The sequence below is a fragment of the Artemia sp. Qi Xiang Cuo genome, chromosome 4 (assembly GCF_049724085.1).
Source record: "Artemia sp. Qi Xiang Cuo chromosome 4, ASM4972408v1, whole genome shotgun sequence".
NCBI classification, from domain to species: domain Eukaryota; kingdom Metazoa; phylum Arthropoda; class Branchiopoda; order Anostraca; family Artemiidae; genus Artemia; species Artemia sp. Qi Xiang Cuo.
Window position 1 is genome coordinate 14,144,204 of NC_142797.1, and position 22,045 is coordinate 14,166,248.

The 22,045-nt window shown below is 33.7% G+C and overlaps 1 protein-coding gene across 1 annotated transcript in view; it reads left to right on the top strand.

The window, feature by feature from the left end:
- LOC148952798 (WD repeat-containing protein 11-like) overlaps positions 1-22,045 on the top strand; it is a 311,667-nt gene that overhangs the window by 87,053 nt on the left and 202,569 nt on the right. Inside the window, exon 8 of the mRNA XM_089087426.1 lies at positions 2,714-2,860. Coding sequence (XP_088943552.1) covers positions 2,714-2,860 — 147 coding nt within the window. The remainder of the gene's footprint in view (positions 1-2,713; positions 2,861-22,045) is intronic.

Genomic DNA, 22,045 nt, shown 5'->3' on the forward strand with positions numbered 1-22,045 from the left:
ATGAGGTCGAAAGCCTGCTTAAAGTCATTGAAAATGTGGAAAATAACTATGTCCAAGTTCAAGATATTTTTCCATAATCTGACGGACGGTAAATATTTGATCAATCGTTGACTTGTTTGGGCGGAAACTGGCCTGATATTCTGGAATAAAATTTGAAGCTATAGCTCTTATACGCTTCAGCATTGCTCTAGTGAGCATTTTAGCTGCGTGGCTCCTAAGGCTTATAGGCCGGTAGTTATCTCAGACTGCTTTCGAGTCTTTCTTATGGAGTGGAACTATCGCGGCTTCAAACCATGAGGAGGGGGAGCGACCTTCTTCCGAAGCAGCAGTAGCAATTTTAGGTAAAGGTCAACAAGGGGATCGCAATTTACTTTTAGTAACTCCGGTTGGATTCCATCTGGGCCTGCAGCTTTGTTTGTCCTTAAATGTTTAATATACAAAAGTTTTTGCAGCTAATTCGTCTTCTGGTGATTTTTTTCCTTCGGTGGCAACCCTTCAAAAATTATTTTCATTCTGTACCAAGACCATTTCTTCAAACTACATATTTCTATGGATCAATAAGTACTAATTAGGCCAGTACTAAGGTATTGCTCAGCACAACTTGAGAGGATTGTCGGCGAATCTTAGGGTTAACCAATTGTTGTTGTAGGTTCAACCCACTGTATATAAATAACATATAGTAAGATCACGGCTCAGTTATTTTTGGCTACTACATTCCCGGCGAGTACAAACAGCTCCTCCCATTTAATTTGTCATCAGCGGTACAGTGTATATTACCCTGGAACACGTATTTTCGCAGAAACTTTCTCAAAATGCTTTTGAAACCAACTCGAGACTTCGAACCCTACTTGTAATTTTTAAAAACATCTATTAATAACATTGCACTACTAATTAGCGATTTTTATATATGTATATGAATAAATTAATTTAAAATTAGATTCTTTAAAATTTAGTGTTACAAAGGCGAAGCCAAGTTTCGCGTTCAAGAGAAATCTGACTTGTCTACCCGTGAAAAAATTGAATGTCGCTTATGTTTATACTTGTCTAAATGTTCTCCGGAGCCATTGCATCTCGGTCCGGCTTTGTATGATGGCTGAGATAGGGAATGATCATATTGTATTATGTTTATATACAGTGGTTCAACCCTTTAAAAATTGTTCTGGTTTCAAAACAGCTGGGCAGGTTGCCACTGAGCGCAATAAAAAAATCACCATTTTTTCTTCGAATAAATCACCAAAAAATCACCAAAAGGCAAATGGACTGTGAAACATCTTAGTGTGCCGACTAGGTCCATATCTGTTAAGTAATTTTTATATCTATGTGTTTTTGTATTATGCCGACCGACCCCCTCTCTCAGGCTTAGGTAAAAATTATTGGCTTGGGAATAACCTCAATAGAAGACCCATACAACCTTAACTCAACTAATCTCAACTCAACCCCAGATACCAGTCATTTTTATTTTCCTCTCTAATGTCTTTTTTTCTTACCACTTGCATTCACCGCCATAGAGCCTCGTGGGGCGTATAGGATGTTTTTTTACGTGTTGTCCTGGAAAACTTGTATATTCCATCAAAATAAATATATTGCCTTACCTTGAAGCCATAAAGTGAAAACAACAGAAGCTTTTTCTTACCAATAACAACCCCTTCCGTATGCAGTGCCTCTGGAAAAAATAATAATAAAACATTGAAGCATTTACTATAGGCAAAGCTGTAGCGTTACCTCTGATTGGAGGCGTTTAAATGTATTTTGTGAATTATAAGTGCATTGGTGACTTAGTAAAGAGTGGTGTGCTTCCCATGAATTTTTAATCGCTTCATGGTCTCATCATATATCCTACACTGGATGATAATAAAATGTTTGCAGATGTTTTCTTCTTCTGCGTATAATAGAATCTAGTCCCCTTTTTAAGTGATAAAACTGATTCGGTGGAACCAATCCACTCTTTGCGCCCCGGTGCACCGAGTGCTGGTCTGCTATGGCATCGAATAAAGATTCGAGGGGAGCAATTTGGATGAGAATGGCTAAAAGATACAAAAGCATACATTTGTTGGCAGCAGGATAGCAAAGCCAACAGAACAAGACCTTCCAAATTATGCAAACAGTCTTGAACTTAATTTTTGTATGATATCTGCTTGATGACTATAAAATAAATAATTATTATTATGGGTAGATCGAGACAGACAAAACAAAAATTTAAAATGCCTGCTACTGGGTATCTTTTGGTCCTTTTTACTTTCAGTGGCATTGATCACCTCTAATCCTTTGATGTTAAAGAAAATTAAATTGGTTCCCAATTATCGCTAATGAAAAAAAATAAATAGTGGTTACATATGTATATTTGATATATGCGTATTGAACCAACTTTTTTCTGCTGATAGTTTCCTCAAATTACTATTGTACTTTTTTCCCCTTGGCAACCTCTCACAAAAGTTTTGTTTTTACTTTATACTCAATCTTGGATATAGTTGATTTATACTAAAAATCATCTGCTACAGTGTATTTTTTAACTTGATTAGAAAAGAATTTTTTGTTTTTGTTTGTTTCTATCCTTTTAACAACATCTTTGACTTAGATATGAAAATATACCTTTTCATATCTAGAAGGAAAATACCTTTTTTCCTTCTGAGTTTCTTGAAGAATCTTTACTTCTAAATTTCTTTCTATTGTTAACTTTTCCTCATGTAAATATCCAACAATCCCTCTTTTTCAGATATCAACTGGAGCTCACAGGTTTTATTTACAGATACATCGAATGACCTAGTTTATGATCAAAAATGCCAAGTAGATTTTATAAGGCTCACATCTGCAAACAGATTTTTAGGTGGCGCTGTGAATCCTTTCACAGAACGACATTTATGTAAGTAAGCTTTCTCCTATATTTTTTGAAATCAATGTAAGATGTAGAACTGTCTGAATTTTTGAGGCACTCTTTTTTTTAATCATTTTTTCTTTTCTACTTAAATCTACCAAAAAAAATCTTAATGTAAATCTACTACACCTAAGACTCAGTAACAAAGTGAAAAAAACAACTTCTGTGAAAATTTGTCAAAATTTAATTTTTTACTAGCCTTTATGTCAGGCATGTCTTGTGTCCTAGATATTCTGGGGATTTTGGGAAGAGAAAAATTACTAAAAGGGTCTGAAATTGTTTCCAGTACATGTATAAACATGGAGATAAGTGTTTTTTTAGTATAATTAAAAAGACACATTTGCTGGGTATTTTATATATTTTATTTTTGGTTCATATTTTATATCTTATTATATATTTTATGTAATTTGCTGCTTAATTTTTATCATATCTTGTTTAGTAATTTTATTTAGTTTCAAGCGTTATTTGTTATTTTGTACGGGTTATTTTATTTGTTATTTTATACATAGCTTGTAAACACTTATAAATAGCTCGTATATACATCGCACATAGCTCATAAATATATTAATACATTTTTTTTTTGCAAACCAAACAAAAACAAAGAAATACAACCGGGGGGGGGGGGGAGGGTGCTACCGAGCTTCACCCTTCCTGAAATCCTTATCTGAATCGTAAAAAAATTAACAAAATGCATATAAACAAAATTTTTGACGTGTTTTGTAGAGTTTTTTTTTTTATCCACTCCCCTCTCGAAACAAAAATCCTTGATACGCCCTCTTAAACCTCATCTTAAACAAAAATCCTTGATATACCCTTGAGTGGAAGGATTTAGCTAGACAGAAACAACATATATCTGCATATATGTAACCTCCTCTTGATAATTTGATACCTTAAATCTCCTCTTAAACAAAAATCATTGATACGCCCTTGAGTGGAGGGATTTAGCTAGACAGAAACAACATATATCTGCATATATGTAACCTCCTTTTGATATCTTGATACCTTAAACCTCCTCTTAAACAAAAATCCTTGATACGCCCTTGAGTGGAAGGATTTAACTAGACAGAAACAACATATATCTGCATATATGTAACCTCCTCTTGATACCTTAAACCTCCTCTTAAACAAAAATCCTTGATACGCCCTCTTAAACCTCATCTTAAACAAAAATCCTTGATACACCCTTGAGTGGATGGATTTAGCTAGACAGAAACAACATATATCTGCATATATGTAACCTCCTTTTGATATCTTGATACCTTAAACCTCCTCTTAAACAAAAATCCTTGATACGCCCTTGAGTGGAAGGATTTAACTAGACAGAAACAACATATATCTGCATATATGTAACCTCCTCTTGATACCTTAAACCTCCTCTTAAACAAAAATCCTTGATACGCCCTCTTAAACCTCATCTTAAACAAAAATCCTTGATACACCCTTGAGTGGAAGGATTTAGCTAGACAGAAACAACATATATCTGCATATATGTAACCTCCTTTTGATATCTTGATACCTTAAACCTTCTCTTAAACAAAAATCCTTGATAAGCCCTTGAGTGGAGGGATTTAGCTAGGCAGAAACAACAGATATCTGCATACATGTAACTTCCTCTTGATTCCTTAAACCTCCTCTTAAACAAAAGTCCTTTTTACGCCCTTGAGTAGAAGGATTTAGCTATGCAGAAACAACATATATCTGCATAAGCTTCTGAATGCTATGAGTCTTTATGTTTGTTCACTCCGTAAACGAGCGAGTGAATGGGTAATGTAATGCAAAAAAATTATACGTAAATGAGCGATGTGATACATTCTGCTTTTATAAATTGGATATTTTACAACATAGATGAAATATTTTGGATGTTCAACGTGATACATTCAAGGTCGGATTGTTGATAAACCACGAATGGAATATGGAGATCATGTAATGATTACATAGATTATTGATTATGTGGAGATTGTTTTGTATATAGATAATATAATCCTATATTGAAACATTACGCGAATGGAGTATTGAGATTACGTATTGATTTTATAGATTAAAGATTGTATATAGATGATATCATGTATTGTATGGAGATTATGTATATGAATGGAATCTATGGGAAAAAGTCCATCTTTTAGACACTGAAAACAGATACAGAAGTCTGAATTTTTTGATCCCATTTACAGCTATCGTCTTCAGAAGAAATACTAAAGCATTAAAATTAAAACTAACATATTTATAAAGAACACAATAATCACTTCTGATTTACAAATAGTTTATTGGTTCATTCACTAAATTTGTAGAACCATAAGCTATTTGTGAACAGGAAATAATTATTTTGTTCTATATAAATATGTAGTTTTAATTTTAATACTTCAGTATTTCTGCTGATGACGATCGCTGTACATGTAATCAAAATATCCAGACTTTCGTATCTGTTTTCACTGTCTAATAAATGGTCTTATCCCCATTTGAACGTTTGTTTGTTCGTCATAGAAAGGCAGTGGGGTCTTGGAAAAGATACCTAATTTAAAAATTAAGTTAAATTGAAAATGATCAAAATTATTAAGCTCATGAGGGAAAATGCCACTCCTTCCACACTCTGGTCACGTTGAACATTGATTAATGCGTTTATGAATACATTTTTGAGGACAACAAGTTTATTTTGTTACTAATATTTAAATTTTAGTGTTTTATGCAGCAATCGCCTTTCAATAAATGTGTTATTAAACGACGTTTTTATTTTATAAGTATTATTTTTAGTACTTATTTTATTATTGTTTATAATTTATTTGCCTTTTAAAATGATCAGACTGAATCTTTTTTGTTGTTTTAAACCAAATACGGATATCTAACTTCTTTAGTTCCCAAAGCAGTTTAACAAGAAAAGAAATGTTGTAGTGATTATCACAATGCATTATTCTTGAAATATTGAGAAAAAAAGTCAACCTTTAGCTTAATAAATTTCGTGTCGAGGGGGTGCTAACGAAGTTGAAGCATTATTTTTTAGAATCTACATAATTGTTATATCAGATTTTTGTTAAGTCAGCGAAGAAAAATTTTCCACACAAAAAGCTTAAAAACATTTCGTAACCCTCGTGTAAAATTATGAAAAATTATGAAATTTACGAAATTATGTAAGTGTTACAAAATTACGAAAGCCTGAAAAAATCACTTTTATGGGGCTCAGTCATATAGGTAGAAACAAAACTTTGTCCAAGAGGTTAATGACTTTCATATTCATACAAAGGTAACAAAGGTAACTGATGCAACAACAGCAAACGGTATACATATGCTTGAGGGGGCGGTGATTTCTCGCAACCTGGTGGGCATCTCGAAACCCCACTTTGGTTGCACAGTTTTTCCACGCTATGCACTATTCCCAAAACGCTTAGCTCTCCCGTCAGAACGCTTGGAACAGATTTGTCACGCTTGGTACGCACAGTTCCGGTGTACATGATTCTTGAGACAGTAACCCTCGCATATGTTATATATAAATTGAAGTAAATCTACTGTTTTGAGGAGAATGACTTTCAGAATCTTTTGAACATGGTTGACACAATAGCATTTAGGACAATTATATATAGTTTTGTTGTAGTATAGTATAGTTATAGTTGTATAGTTATAGTATAGTTTAGGTAGCTATGAGGACAATGACTATTACAGTTTTATGAACGTATAAAGAATGTAGCCCAAACGAAAAGTATTAATTGAGTTGCTTTGTTTAGGTTAATAAAAAACTATTAAAATTATTAAAAACTATTAGATTCTTTATTGGAAAATTACTAGAAATCATCTTAGTGTTACGATAAATATTTAGAGAAAAATTCGAAATAACGGGGGAAAAATAATACTTTGATAATACTGACATATGGCTTTATTAAAATGGAGTCATGCAGCTTCATTCCTATGTTGTCAGGTGCATTTGCTAGTAAAGAATTAATTTAAACGAAACGTATAAAGAACAAAATAAAACGGAAAGTATTAATTCGTTCACGAAATTCGTGAATTAATCATCAGAATTCCATCAAACCGAGGGACTGCCCACTTTAGAAATCTGAACACCAGGCTGCACCTGCCACATGCCTGGCTGAAGCGCTCAGCACTTTACATTTAACTGAGTCTACTCATTCGCAATGGAAAATCTATGAAATAAATCGAAAAAATATTTAACATTATCTTTAGTTATTTTTACCTGTATCCTTTTTTGCAGAGCTTATTGTTTCATATACGGTCAATCAAACCAGTATCTGAATCAATGAAATCAGTAGGCCTATCCTTATCCAGTTAATCTGTAAAATTATAAGTCATAAGCTATATATTTATAGCTATATAACTATAGTTATAGGCTATGCAGTTATAAGCTAAATTATAGTCATAGCTGTAAGCAGGGCCGTATCCAGGATTTTTATTCAGGGGGAGGTTTTACTAATTTTTGACTTTTTTTGGGGGGGGGGGGGGTTTACTAATTTTTGACTCAGTTTTCGACTAATTTTACTGATTTTTACCTAGGTTTTACTAAATTTCGACTTATTTTTGAGTCGGTCAAAAATTTAGGGGGGGGGGGTTCAAACCGGGTAAACTCCCCCCCCCTGGATACGGCCTTGGTTGTAAGCTATATGAAAGCTATATTTCCGGGACTCCTTTATTCTCGTTACCAAATATTACCTGTTAATCCTCGTTTATTTCTAGTCTACAGGACTTGCTTAAAAATTTATTAATTAGACATAGTTAAAACAGTAAATAAAAATGAAATGTTCATTAAAATACTAATTAAGTATGAATTTTAAGTTCTAATCTTGAACCATAATTTGAAAGAATAAACCAAGAAAACCATGGTGTGATGATGAGCTGCTGAATCTGTTTAATATGAGAAATCAGGCGTGTGAGGAGCATCTGAATCATCCGCAGAATAATGAGCTCCATGTGATGTATAAAGAGCTAAGGAATAGGGCAAATGCCCTAAGAAGAAAAAAAAAGAAGGCATATTTTACAAATGTATTTGAAGAAAGTAAAGGTAACCCCAAAGCAACATGGCAAGTTGTGAATGATCTTCTAAAAGGCCCTATGAAGCCATCGGAGCCAAAAATTGTACTAAATAATTGGACCTTGGAAGAAACTGAGGAAATCTGCAACGCATTTGGACAATATTTCTCTGAAATTGGCTGCAAGATTCAAGAAGAAGCAAGGAGCTCCCATGTTTTCGAATCAAGCAGTTTTGTTGATGAGCGAGGAAGAGGTTTCGAAATGTATTTCCAGCCTTGTACTGAAGAGGAGGTACGCAGAATTGTTAGCACGATTAAGTCAAACAGTGCAGGAGTTGATGGAATGAACCTCAGAACGCTCAAGTCGGTTCTGGTTTATTTGCTTCCTGTCCTCGTATACCTTATCAATATTTCTATGGAAAAGGGGATGTTTCCGAGTGCGCTTAAAATAGCTAAAGTTGTACTGTTGCACAAAGGTGGAGTCAAAACTGACATATCTAATTGGAGACCAATATCAATTCTCCCGATTTATTCAAAAGTTTATGAAAAGAATGTTCATCACCGGCTTTACGAGTATCTGATGAAAATTGGTGTTTTACAAGATGGTCAATTTGGCTTCCGGAAAGGACATTCGACGACGCAGGCAGTCCAGCATCTCCTGGAAAATATTAACTCAGCACTTGAGAATGGCGAGCAGTGCATGGGCGTTTTTATTGATTTTAGAAAAGCTTTCGACACTGTTGATTTTTAGATTTTATTAGAAAGGCTGTGCTATTTAGGCATAAAGGGTAGTGTTTTAAATTGGTTTGAATCGTATTTAAGTGAACGGAAGCTACGCGTGACTTTGAGTAACAAATCTTCTCAGCCGTTTCCCATAAAGTGTGGTGTTCCACAGGGCTCAGTTCATGGTCCTCTCCTGTACCTGATATTTGTAGACACAATGAGATTCTACATTCCCGGAGCTTCAGTTACTTCTTTTGCTGACGACACGGCTTTAGTGATTGCAGCAAAGTCGCTGCAAGAGCTCTTGTTCAAGGCTAATAAGGCGCTGGATGGCCTACATGAATTTTTTTGTGCTAGCCTACTTAGCGTCAATGCATCGAAAACTAATTTTATGATGTTTACGAGGACTGGTTCTGCTCCCACTCTCCCTGGTGTCATTATTTACAATGGCCTACCGCTATCACAAGTTGAAGAGATCCGATATCTGGGATTCATCCTGGATCGAAACTTGAGTTAGAGAAAACACTGCGACATTATAGCATGCAAGCTGGCGCGAGGCCTTGGAGTTCTGAACCGTTTTCAAAATTGTTTACCTTTGAAAATTCTGCTTTTATTGTATTTTTCCATAATAGCGCCTTATATAAATTATGGTTGTTTGATTTGGGCGAGTAATTTTAGTTGCAATTTTAGAAGAGTTCAAGTTCTGCAGAATAAGGCTATAAGGTTGATTGGAAGGTATGATCGTGGTGTTGATAGCACTGAATCACTTTTTAGAAAGTTTAAAATTTTAAAGGTTGGTGAAATAAGGGATTATCAAATTGGAGTTTTTGTATTTCAGTGTCTGAATGGTTTTGCACCGGATTTTTTTATGAATATTTTTAAGCCTAATTCGTTTTATCACGATGATTCGACTAGGAGTGCGGATAGTCTTGCATCTGAGCCACGGAACACAACGAGAGCGAGTCAAGTGACCAGACACATGGGCCCGTCAGTTTGGAATTCGTTCCCAAATTCAGTTCGTCAAGCTGAAAGTGTGCCGCAACTTAAAACACGTATTAAAAATTATTTCTTTTCAGGAATTTGGTAGTGTTAATGGTTCGAGAGAAGGCTTTTTTTTTTTTTGTAGATATTTTATTTTATTTTATTTTATTTTATTTTTTTATATTTTGTGCCATTATATATTTATCATTATTTTCTGTTATTATTATTGTTTTCCCCTTTTTTCATTTTAATTGGTTTGATGATTTGGCATGCATGATATCCAACCGGTCGCTTTTTAAAACATCTTATTGCTTTAGTGCGACTTGTTGTCACATTGAGTTATTTTTTTGTTAATAAAAATGTATGAACCTGAACCTGAACCTGAATGATAAAAATGGCAAATGGCAAAGGCAATGACAATGGAAATATCTTTCCGTTGGCGGAATGTAATTGCTCACTTTAAAAATCATGTGCCCTGCATGGCAAGAAAGGATGTGGCAAGAAATGTATCTTCTGCGGAGGAAAATATTGAATTTTAAGCGGGGCACCAAAGATGGGGGAGGGAGGGTCAATTGCACCTTAGATTTGGAAAAATATATTTTTTAATATTTCTATTTAAAAAATCGAAACACTACTACTACTACTAACAACTCACCGCAGCACCAAGCCGCCTGAGGCCAACACAGCTACGCACGCTCCTCCTCCACCCCAATCTATTCAAAGCCTCCCTTTTTACACCCGCCCACGAAATTTCCATTCCCTTTAAATCTTTCTTTATGACGTCCTGCCACTCCTGACGGGGACGACCTGCTTTCCGTTTAGCCCTAGATGGTTGGCCGAAAAGAACAATCTTCGGCAATCTGACATCCTTCATCCGCACAACGTGCCCTAGCCACCTCAACCTTTCTTTCATTATAGCCCTAGAGAGCGGTATTGAACCACATTTTTCGTACAGCCTATTGTTTCAAATACGGTCAGTCAACCGGGTACCCAGAACAATCCTTAAGCAATTTCTTTGGAAAACATTAAGCAAATCTTCATTCGCTTTTCGGAGCGCCTATACTTCAGAGCCATATTTGACCGCTGTCATCACTGTAGCTTCTAATATTCTAATCTTGGTTTGCAGACTTATCTTCATATTCTTCCAAACTTTTTTAACTGTAAAAAAACACCCTCAGCCTTGATTATTCTATATTTAACTTCTTCACTGCTCCCACCATCTTTACTAATAATACTACCAAGTTAAGTGAAGCTGCCCACCTGATCCATCTTTTCATTACCAAACGTCACCTTTTCATCCTCACTTATTCCTAGCCTTAGTGATTTAGTCTTCTTAACATTAATTTTCAAGCCTATTCTAGCCCCCTGAACTTGCAAAACCTCTAAAACTTTATTCATTTTGCCCACACTTTCGTCTAGGATGCTTAAATCATCAGCATAATCCAAGTCCAGGAGACCTATTCCTCCCCATTTGATACCGTGGTCTCCCATTGCCTCTCCTGTGCTCCTTAAAACAAAGTCCATCAAAATAATCCATACAATTGGGGATACAACACAACCCTGCTTAACTCCTGCTTTAATACAAAACCAGCTGCTAACCTCATTCCATACCTTAACCGCAGTAGTATCTATATACGCAATTCTAAACTTACATGGAAACTTACACCTGAGGCAATACACAGTCCTAAACTTACATGGAAACCCACGCCTGAGACACTACAGTTACACGTGGACATTTTAAAAAGCGACTGGTTTTTCTGATTTTTTGGAAGATTGCCTTAACTCGAGAGTAGTTTGTTATTAAAAAATTGGATGCTACAATGAGAATTGTTTGATTGACATTTGCAAAAAGGGGTAAGGGATTTGCGGATTGGAGTGTAACTCGAGAGTAGTTTGTTATAAAAAAATTGGATGCTACAATCAGAATTGTTTGATTGACATTTGCAAAAAAGGGGTAAGTGATTTGCGAATTGGATTGTAACTCGAGAGTAGTTTGCTATTAGAAAATTGGATGCTACAATCAGAATTCTTTGATTGACATTTGCAAAAAGGGATAAGGGATTTGCGAATTGGACTGTAACTCGAGTGTAGTTTGTTATTAAAAAAATTGGATGCTACAAAGAGAATTGTATGATTGACATTTGCAAAAAAGGGGTAAAGGATTTGCTGATTGGAGTGTAACTCGAGAGTAGTTTGTTATTAAAAAATTGGATGCTACAATGAGAATAGTGTGATTGACATTTGAAAAAGGGGTAAGGGATTTGCGAATTGGATTGTATGAAGGTGGAAAAAAAAGAAAAAAAAGGGTTTAACTGATTATCAGTTAAGGTAACCCCTCGGGGTTGTTAACTCAGGCAATTTGTTATAAATTTGAGACAACATCAATCTATGAAATGGTTAATGATGATAGAATGACATTGTGAGTTAACCTAGCTTTACCTCTCCGATGTGTTCTGTATAATACACAAGTTGTGTTTGAACAGTGTTGTTAGTTTAAAATAGGGTCTAACTTTATAGTATACTAAAAAGTTGATACTAAGAGAGATGTAGATGGCAAGAAAATAATTTTAATAACGAAATTCAGAACAAACCTTAGAAATCCTTGCAAATCAAGTAGTAAGGTGTATGTGAGTACGAACCATCAAGGATCATAAGCACCAATGACCCTAACCAGCAGAGACATCAACCCCCCAAAGGTCCCCTATCCCCAAACTCGAAGGGTGCCTCCTCCCCACCAACTTTTTTGCCCCCATTCCCCCCATTTTTTTTTTTTATTTTTTTTGGCAATTGACATTTTTTCTGATAACAAGTATCATTCATTACGATCGTAGCTTTCAAATGTGAAACTTAAGTTTATTTTTGGATCGAAAAATAAACTATTTCTGTAAAGTCTTAGTTAATGAGAGTTTTTGACCGTAAAATCTAGTTTTTTGTATAAAAAATATGGAAAACATATTTCTCCGGTTCAAATGTGAAACTTAAGTCCATTTATGGATCAAAAAATAAAACTATTTCCGTAAAATCTGAGCTAATAAGGGTTTTTGACCGTAAACTCTATTTTTTTGTAAGAAAATTATGGAAAATACAATTCTCTGCCTCAAATGTGAAACTTAAGTCCATTTATGGATCGAAAAATAAAACTATTTCCATAAAATCTGAGCTAATGAGCGTTTTTGATCGTAAACTCTAGTTTTTTGTAAGAAAAATATGGAAAATACAATTCTCTGGTTCAAATGTGAAACTTAAGTCCATTTTTGGATCGAAAAAATAAACTATTTCTGTAAAATCTGAGCTAATAAGGGTTTTCGACCGTAAACTCTAGTTTTTTCTAAGAAAATTATGGAAAATACAAATCTCTGTTTCAAATGTGAAACTTAAGTCCTTTTTTGGATCGAAAAATAAAACTATTTCTGTAAAATCTGAGTTAATAAGGGGTTTTGACCGTAAACTCTAGTTTTTTGTAAGAAAATTATGGAGAATACAATTCTCTGGTTCAAATGTGAAACTTAAGTCCATTTTTGGATCGAAAAATAAAACTATTTCCGTAAAATCTGAGCTAATAAGGGTTTTTGACCGTAAACTCCAGTTTTTTGTAAGAAAATTATGGAAAATACAATTCTCTGGTTCAAATGTGAAACTTAAGTCCATTTTTTGATCGAAAAATAAAACTATTTCTATAAAACCTGAGCTAATAAGGGTTTTTGACCGTAAACTCTAGTTTTTTGTAAGAAAATTATGGAAAATACAATTCACTGCTTCAAATGTGAAACTTAACTCCATTTATGGATAGAAAAATAAAACTATTTCCGTAAAATCTGAGCTAATTAGGGTTTTTGACTGTAAACTATAGTTTTTTGTATGAAAATTATGGAAAATACAATTATCTGGTTCAAATGTGAAACTTAACTCCATTTTTGGATCGAAAAAAAAAACTATTTCTGTAAAATCTGAGCGAATAAGGGTTTTTGACCGTAAACTCTAGTTTTTTGCAAGAACATTATGGAAAATACAATTCTCTGGTTCAAATGTGAAACTTAAGTCCTTTTTTGGATCGAAAAATAAAATTATTTCCGTAAAATCTGAGTTAATAAGTGTTTTTGACTGTAAACTCTAGTTTTTTGTAAGAAAATTATGGAAAATACAATTCGTTGGCTCAAATGTGAAACTTAAGTCCATTTGTGGATCGAAAAATAAAACTTTTTCCGTAAAATCTGATCTAATTAGGGTTTTTGACCGTAAACTATAGTTTTTTGTAAGAAATAATGGAAAATTCAATTCTCTGGTTCAAATGTGAAACTTAAGTCCATTTTTGGATCGAAATGATAAACTATTTCTGTAAAATCTGAGTTTATAAGGGTTTTTGACCGTAAACTCTATTTTTTTGTAAGAAAATTATGGAAAATACAATTCTTTGGTTCAAATGTGAAACTTAAGTCCTTTTTTGGATCAAAAAATAAAACTATTTCCGTAAAATCTTAGTTAATAAGGGTTTCTGACTGTAAACTCTAGTTTTTTGTACGAAAATTATGGAAAATACAATTCGTTGGCTCATAGGTGAAACTTTAATCCATTTTTCGTTAAGTCTCAAAGTGAATAAATTCGTTATCAACATCTTTTGTCAGATACATCAAATAAAATTGACAAAATCTAAATTTCAGAATGAATAAATTCATTATCAACATCCTTTGTCGGATATGTCGGATAATAGTGACAAAATCTAAGTATCATAGTGAATATTTTTTTTTTACAACATCCTTTACCGGATACATCGAATAAAATTGATAAAATATAACTGTCAGAGTGAATAAATTTTCTATAAACATACTTTGTCAGATACATCAAATAAAATCTACAAAATCTAAATTTCAGAAAGAAAAAATGCATTAATAACATCCTTTATCGGATATATCGGATAAAATTGACCAAATTTAAGTATCAGAGTGAATATTTTTTTTTATCAACATCCATTGGCAGATACATTGAAGAAAATTGATAAAATATAAGTATCAGAGTGAATAAATTTTTTTATCAACATCCTTTGTCAGATATATCAAATAAAATTGACAAAATCTAAATTTCAGAATGAATAAATGCTTCAACAACAACCTTTATCGGATATGTAGGATAAAACAAACAAAATCTAAGTATCAGAGTGACTAAAATTTTTTATAAACATTCTTTTATCGAATACATAGGATAAAATTGACAGAATCTAAGTGTCAGAGTGAATAAATTTTTTTATCAACATCTTTTGTCAGATACATCAAATAGAATTGACAAAATCTAAATTTCAGAATGAATAAATTCATTATCAACATCCTTTGTCGGATATGTCGGATAAAATTGACAAAATCTAAGTATCAGAGTGACTAAATTCTATATCAACATCCTTTTCTCAAATACATAATTTTTTTTTTATCAACATCCTTTGTCAGATACATCAAATAAAATTGACAAAATCTAAATTTCAGAATGCATAAATTCATTATCAACATCCTTTGTCGGATATGTCGGATAAAATTGATAAAATATAAGTTTCAGTTTTAATAAATTTTTTTTATCAACATCCTGTGTCAGATACATCAAATAAAATTAACAAAATCTAAATTTCAGAATGAATAAATGCTGTAAAAGCATCTTTTATCGGATATGTCGGATAAAATGACAAGATCTACGTATCAGAGTGACTAAATTCTATATCAACATCCTTTTCTCGGATACATAGGATAAAATCGAAAGAATCTAAGTGTCAGTGTGCATAATTTTTTTTATCAACAGGCTTTTTCAGATACATCAAAAAAAATTGACAAAATCTAATTTTCTGAATGAATAAATTCATTATCAACATCCTGTGTGGGATATGTCTGATAAAATTGACAAAATATAGGTAACAGAGTGAATAATTTTTTTTATCAACATCCTTTTGTCAGATACATCAAATAAAATTGACAAAATCTAAATTTCAGAATGAAGAAATACTTTGACAACATCCTTTATCGGATATGTCGGATAGAATTGACAAAATCTACAGAAATAGCTTATTTTTTCGATCCAAAAATGGACAAGTTTCACATTTGAACCAGAGAATTGTATTTTCCATAATTTTCTTACAAAAAACTATAGTTTACGGTCAAAAACCCTAATTAGCTCAGATTTTACGGAAATAGTTTTATTTTTCGATCCATAAATGGACTTAAGTTTCACATTTGAGCCAACGAATTGTATTTTCCATAATTTTCTTACAAAAAACTATAGTTTACAGTCAAAAACCCTTATTAGCTCAGATTTTACGGAAATAGTTTTATTTTTCGATCCAAAAAAGGACTTAAGTTTCATATTTCAACCAGAGAATTGTATTTTCCATAATTTTCTTACAAAAAACTAGAGTTTACGGTCAAAACCCTTATTACCTCAGATTTTACAGAAATAGTTTATTTTTTCGATCCAAAAATGGACTTAAGATTCACATTTGAACCAGAGAATTGTATTTACCATAATTTTCTTACAAAAAACTATAGTTTACGGTCAAAAAATCCTAATTAGCTCAGATTTTATGGAAAAAGTTTTATTTTTCGATCCATAAATGGACTTAAGTTTCACATTTGAATAAGAGAATTTTATTTTCCATAATTTTCTTACAACAAACTAGAGTTTACTGTCAAAAACCTTCATTAGCTCAGAATTTACGGAAATAGTTTTATTTTTAGATCCATAAATTGACTTAAGTTTCACATTTGAACCAGAAAATTCTATTTTCCATAATTTTCTTACAAAAAACTAGAGTTTACTGTCAAAAACCCTTATTAGCTCATATTTTACGGAAATAGTTTTATTTTTCGATCCAAAAATGGACTTAAGTTTCACATTTGAACCAGATAATTGTATTTTTCCATAATTTTCTTACAAAAAACTAGAGTTTACGGTCAAAAACCCTTACTAACTCAGATTTTACAGAAATAGTTTTATTTTTCGATCCAAAAAAGGACTTAAGTTTCACATTTCAACCAGAGAATTGTATTTTCCATAATTTTCTTACAAAAACTAGAGTTTACGGTCAAAAACCCTTATTAGCTCAGGTTTTACAGAAATATTTTATTTTTTCGATCCAAAAATGGACTTAAGTTTCACATTTGAACCAGAGAATTGTATTTTCCATAATTTTCTTACAAAAAAACTATAGATTACGGTCAAAAATCCCAATTTGCTCAGATTTTACGGAAATAGTTTAATTTTTTGATCCATAAATGGACTTAAGTTTTACATTTGAACCAGAGAATTGTATTTTCCATAATTTTCTTACAAAAAACTAGAGTTTACGGTCAAAAACCCTTATTAGTTCAGATTTTACGGAAATAGTTTTATTTTTCGATCCAAAAATGGACTTAAGTTTCACATTTGAACCAGAGAATTGTATTTTCCATAATTTTCTTACAAAAAAATAGAGTTTACGGTCAAAAACCCTTATTAACTCAGATTTTACAGAAATAGTTTTATTTTTCGATCCTAAAAAGGACTTAAGTTTCACATTTCAACCATAGAATTGTATTTTCCATAATTTTCTTACAAAAAACTAGAGTTTATAGTCAAAAACCCTTATTAGCTCAAATTTTCCAGTAACAGTTTATTTTTTCAATCCAAAAATGGACTTAAGATTCACATTTGATTCAGAGAATTGTATTTTACATAATTTTCTTACAAAAAAACTATAGTTTATGGTCAAAAACCCTAATTAGCTCAGATTTTACGGAAATAGTTTTATTTTTCGATCCATAAATGGACTTAAGTTTCACATTTGAACCAGAGAATTGTATTTTCCATAATTTTCGGACAAAAAACTAGAGTTTATGGTCAAAAACCCTTATTAACTCAGATTTTACAGAAATAGTTTATTTTTCGATCAAAAAATGGACTTAAGTTTCACATTTGAAAGCTACGATCGTAATGAATGATACTTGTTATCAGAAAACATGTCAATTGCCAAAAAAAAACAAAAAAATCAAAACAAAAAAATTGGGGGGTCGGGGGCCAAAAACTTGGAGGGGAGGGGACACCCTTCGTGTTGGGGGATAGAGGACCTTTGGGGGGTTGATGTCTCTGCTGGTTAGGGTCATTGGTGCTTATGATCCTTGATGGTTCGTAGTCACATACACCTTACTACTTGATTTGCAAGGATTTCTAAGGTTTGTTCTGAATTTCATTATTAAAATTATTTTTTTGCCATCTACATCTCTCTTAATATCAACTTTTTAGTATACTTTAACGTTGGAGCTTAATTTAAACTGACCACATTGTTCAAACCCAAATAGTGCATTGTAGAGAATACATTGGAGAGATAAAGCTAGATAGACTCGCAATATTATTCTATTAGCGTTAATCATGTCCATAGATTTAGATTGTCCCAAAATTATTTTAAATTGTCTGAGCCCACAACTCCGAGGGGCTACCTTAACTGATAATCAGTTTAACCCTTTTTTTTCTTTTTTTTTCCACCTTCATACAATCCAATTCGCAAATCCCTTACCCCTTTTTGCAAATATCAATCAAACAATTCTGATTGTAGCATCCAATTTTTTAATAAAAAACTTCTCTCGAGTTAAACTCCAATCCGCAAATCCCTTACCCCTTTTTGCAAATGTCAATCAAACAATTCTCATTGTAGCATCCAATTTTTTAATAACAAACTACTCTCGAGTTACAGTCCAATTCGCAAATCCCTTATCTCTTTTTTGCAAATTTCAATCAAAGAATTCTGATTGTAGCATCCAATTTTTTAATAACAAACTACTCTCGAGTTACACTCCAATTCGCAAATCCCTTACCCCTTTTTTGCAAATGTCAATCAAACAATTCTGATTGTAGCATCCAATTTTTTTATAACAAACTACTCTCGAGTTACACTCCAATCCGCAAATCCCTTACCCCTTTTTGCAAATGTCAATCAAACAATTCTCATTGTAGCATCTAATTTTTTAATAACAAACTACTTTCGAGTTAAGGCAATCTTCCAAAAAATCAGAAAAACTAGTCGCTTTTTAAAATGTCCACGTGTAACTGTAGTGTCTCAGGCGTGGGTTTCCATGTAAGTTTAGGACTGTGTATTGCCTCAGCTTTAAGTTTCCATGTAAGTTTAGAATTGTGTATATAGATACTACTAACCGCAGCAGTGTTATTCTCGTACATAGCACTAATCACTTAAATGTATTTGTCTGGTATACCATACAAGGATAAAACCTTTACTAAAGCTCTTCTATCAGCAGAATCGAACGCTTGCTTATAATCTATAAAACTGAGGACCAAAGGTGTTTGAAAACTCAGGTACTTCTCAATTAATAACCTAAGAGTGAAAATTTGGTCGACACATCCTCTACCTTTTCTAAAACCGCACTGCTCTTCTCTTAAAACTTTGTCTACGGCATCTGTTAGTCTAAAAAGTATCGTATTACTAAGTAATTTACTACCTACAGAGACCAGACTAATGCCTCGATAATTAACACACTCACTTTTATCACCTTTTTTTATAAAGTGGCTTAATTAAGATTTTCCTAAAATCGTTAGGTACTTCCCCTTTTTCAAAAATCATATTCATAATCTTTAGTAACTTATTTTTAACCTTAGCGCCACCATATTTAAGAAACTCATTTACCACCCTGTCAGCACCTGGAGCCTTATGATTCTTTAATACTTTTAGTACTGTTGCTAATTCTTCCTCATAAAAAAAAATCTTCCTTCACATCCAAGGTATCACAAACTTTTTCATTTTCCTCTATGTTTTTTCCTGCAACTCTATCTCGGTTAAGCAAATTCTCCAAATGTTCGGCTCTTCTCTCTTTAGTTTTTTCCTTATCGCTACTTGTGACCCCATTCCTATCTTTAAATGGACCAAGTCCGGATTCACTATTCCTTCTCAATTTGTTAACATGCCAATGCAGTATATTACTGTTATATCGTCTAGCTACATTTTTCAGATCCTTGTCAATTTGGTCTATAATATCAACTCTGTATCACCTCAGTGTGTATCTCAGTGCTGCCTCCACTTTCTTTACATTCCTTTTGTTTTCATGTGCTCTATCACCCGCACGTTGCTTTTACAATTCGTTTCTTCTTTCTAATCAACATAAAGCTTTTCAGCCAATATTCTTACCTCCATCTCTACCTTTCGACCTTAATACACATTCAGAAATTTCACAAATTTTTTTGCTAAACTTATCCCAACCATATTCCACAATATCAAACTTTAGATTCTCTAATTTAATATCCAACTGTTCCTGGAAAGTTTCTCTCAAATTCTTATCCTGGAGTCTACCAACATCATAACTTCCCGGGAGGTAGTTACACTTCCGATATTTCAGCTTTAAATTAATCCTTGACAATACTAGATGGTGATCTTTCCTTTTAACATCAATAACAGCATCCCTATATACCCTAGTATCTTGTATTGATCCTGCCAGTCTTCGGTTTACTAGAACATAATCAATAAGGTTTGCTGTCTTACCATCACGTGAATACCATGTTAACTTATGAGCCATTTTATGACCAAACACCGTATTGGTTATATATCATCTATCCCTATACCATCTATCCCTATTTCTACCAACCTGGGTGTTAATATATCCCAGTAAAACCAACATATTTCCACCTGGGACCCTGTCTATTTGCTCCTATAACTTTAAGTAAAATTCATCTGAGTCACTAGTATGTCTGTCAGTCGGTTCTACGGGGGCGTATACTACTATAGCTGATACCCTGAACTTTTTAGTCATGAAATGAGCAATTAGTTTTCTATTATTAATACCTTCCCAGCCTAAACAAGACTTAGCAGCTTACTTATTCATCATGAGCCCTACTCTCTGTCTATGTACCCCATCCTTCCTGCCTGAGTAAACAAATTCTGTATCACTTAATTTCATGCTTCCTACCCCTGGAATATGAGTTTCTGAAATTCCTAATAAATCCAGTTCGAATCGTCTGAATTCGGCAGTCAAAATGTCGATACGATAGTCATTTTTTAATGTCGTAACATTCCAAGTTCCAATTTTCATGTTCTTTAAATCATTGAAATTATTTTCACCTCAGGAAAAGTAATGATCCCGGATACCAGTGCAGGACGGGGATCACATATCTTCTCAAGTCTACACCGAAGTGCTTAAGCCGGCTTAGAACCGGGCAGAAAGAAGTCCCTGGGACCTCCATGAATGGAGGCTTTGTGCAATCCTGGGCCCATCTTGGTCACAACATGGTTTTCAGAACTTGACGATGCTCTTCTATCAACAAGAGTCGAAATCCTGCACAGACAGTCTCAAGCCTATTACCTCCGACTCATTATATATTCGTGCCTACAAATATTATGCTACTACGGGGAGGCAACCCATAATAGATAGATTGGCTAGGAAGAGGTTTTTCAGCCCAAAGACGCCCATCAAAACATACTAAGCCCAGAAAAATTGTCCATTAGTCAGAATCCCGTGCGACTGCTGTGTCGTTTACTAGGCTATAATGTCCTCGAGAAGCGCTACTCCTAAAGTGGGAATAGAGTTGACCGTAAGGTCCCCTGTCTTGCAGTTACCCTAACAGGGTCAAGGCAGCCCTTTGCAGAGGCTGTTGTCCATAGATCTCGACCTTACATCCTTCCGCCGTTGTCCTCCTATAGAGGATCCTCCCGTGATGGTGTTCTGCAATACCATGCAATTTAACTCATTACTGGGAGAAGGTTTGCAACTCATGGGACTTGTGGATAAACCAGTGGGCCCTTTTGAGTGTACATTTGAGGGGCCTTCTTCCTCCTAAGCCTGTATTTATGACCCCGGGCGAGGGTGCCCCAGTTTCTATTATGGACCCCCAGGGACAAGGTCCCCCCTTGGTCCGTGCCTCCTATGGAGGTACCCTACATATCTGTAGAGCGTTCCCCTATCGCCACCTGGGGACACGCTGAATGGCCTAGGGGAGGCCAGTAGAGGTGACCCTATAACTCCCACCCCTCACCCCTGCTGCCACCTACAACTTTTTTAACACCATATATTAGCACGAGAACCACGTGGTTTATGGTTTTTGTCAGTGAGAATTTGAAAAAACAGGAATTTTGTCAATTTTATGTATGTTTTCATGGATGGTTATGTGTGTTGGTCGATTTATTTGATGTTTTTCATGGATGTTTAATGGTTTTTGTCAGTGAGAATTTGAAAAAAAGGGATATTTTCACATTTATGGATGTCAACAGCAATTCATGTCTGTTTTATGGTTTTTGTCACTGAGAATGAAAAAACAGGAAATTTCTCACTTGAAAAACCATGAATTTTGTCGAATTTATGGTTGTTTTCATGGATGGATATGTGTGTTGTTCGATTTATTTGATGTTTTTAATGGATGTTTTATGGTTTTTGTCAGTGAGAATTTGAAAAACAGGGACATTGTCACATTTATGTATGTCAACAGCAATTCATGTCTTTTTTATGGTTTTCTCACTGAGAATGAAAAAACAGGAATTTGCCAAATGTTATGACTT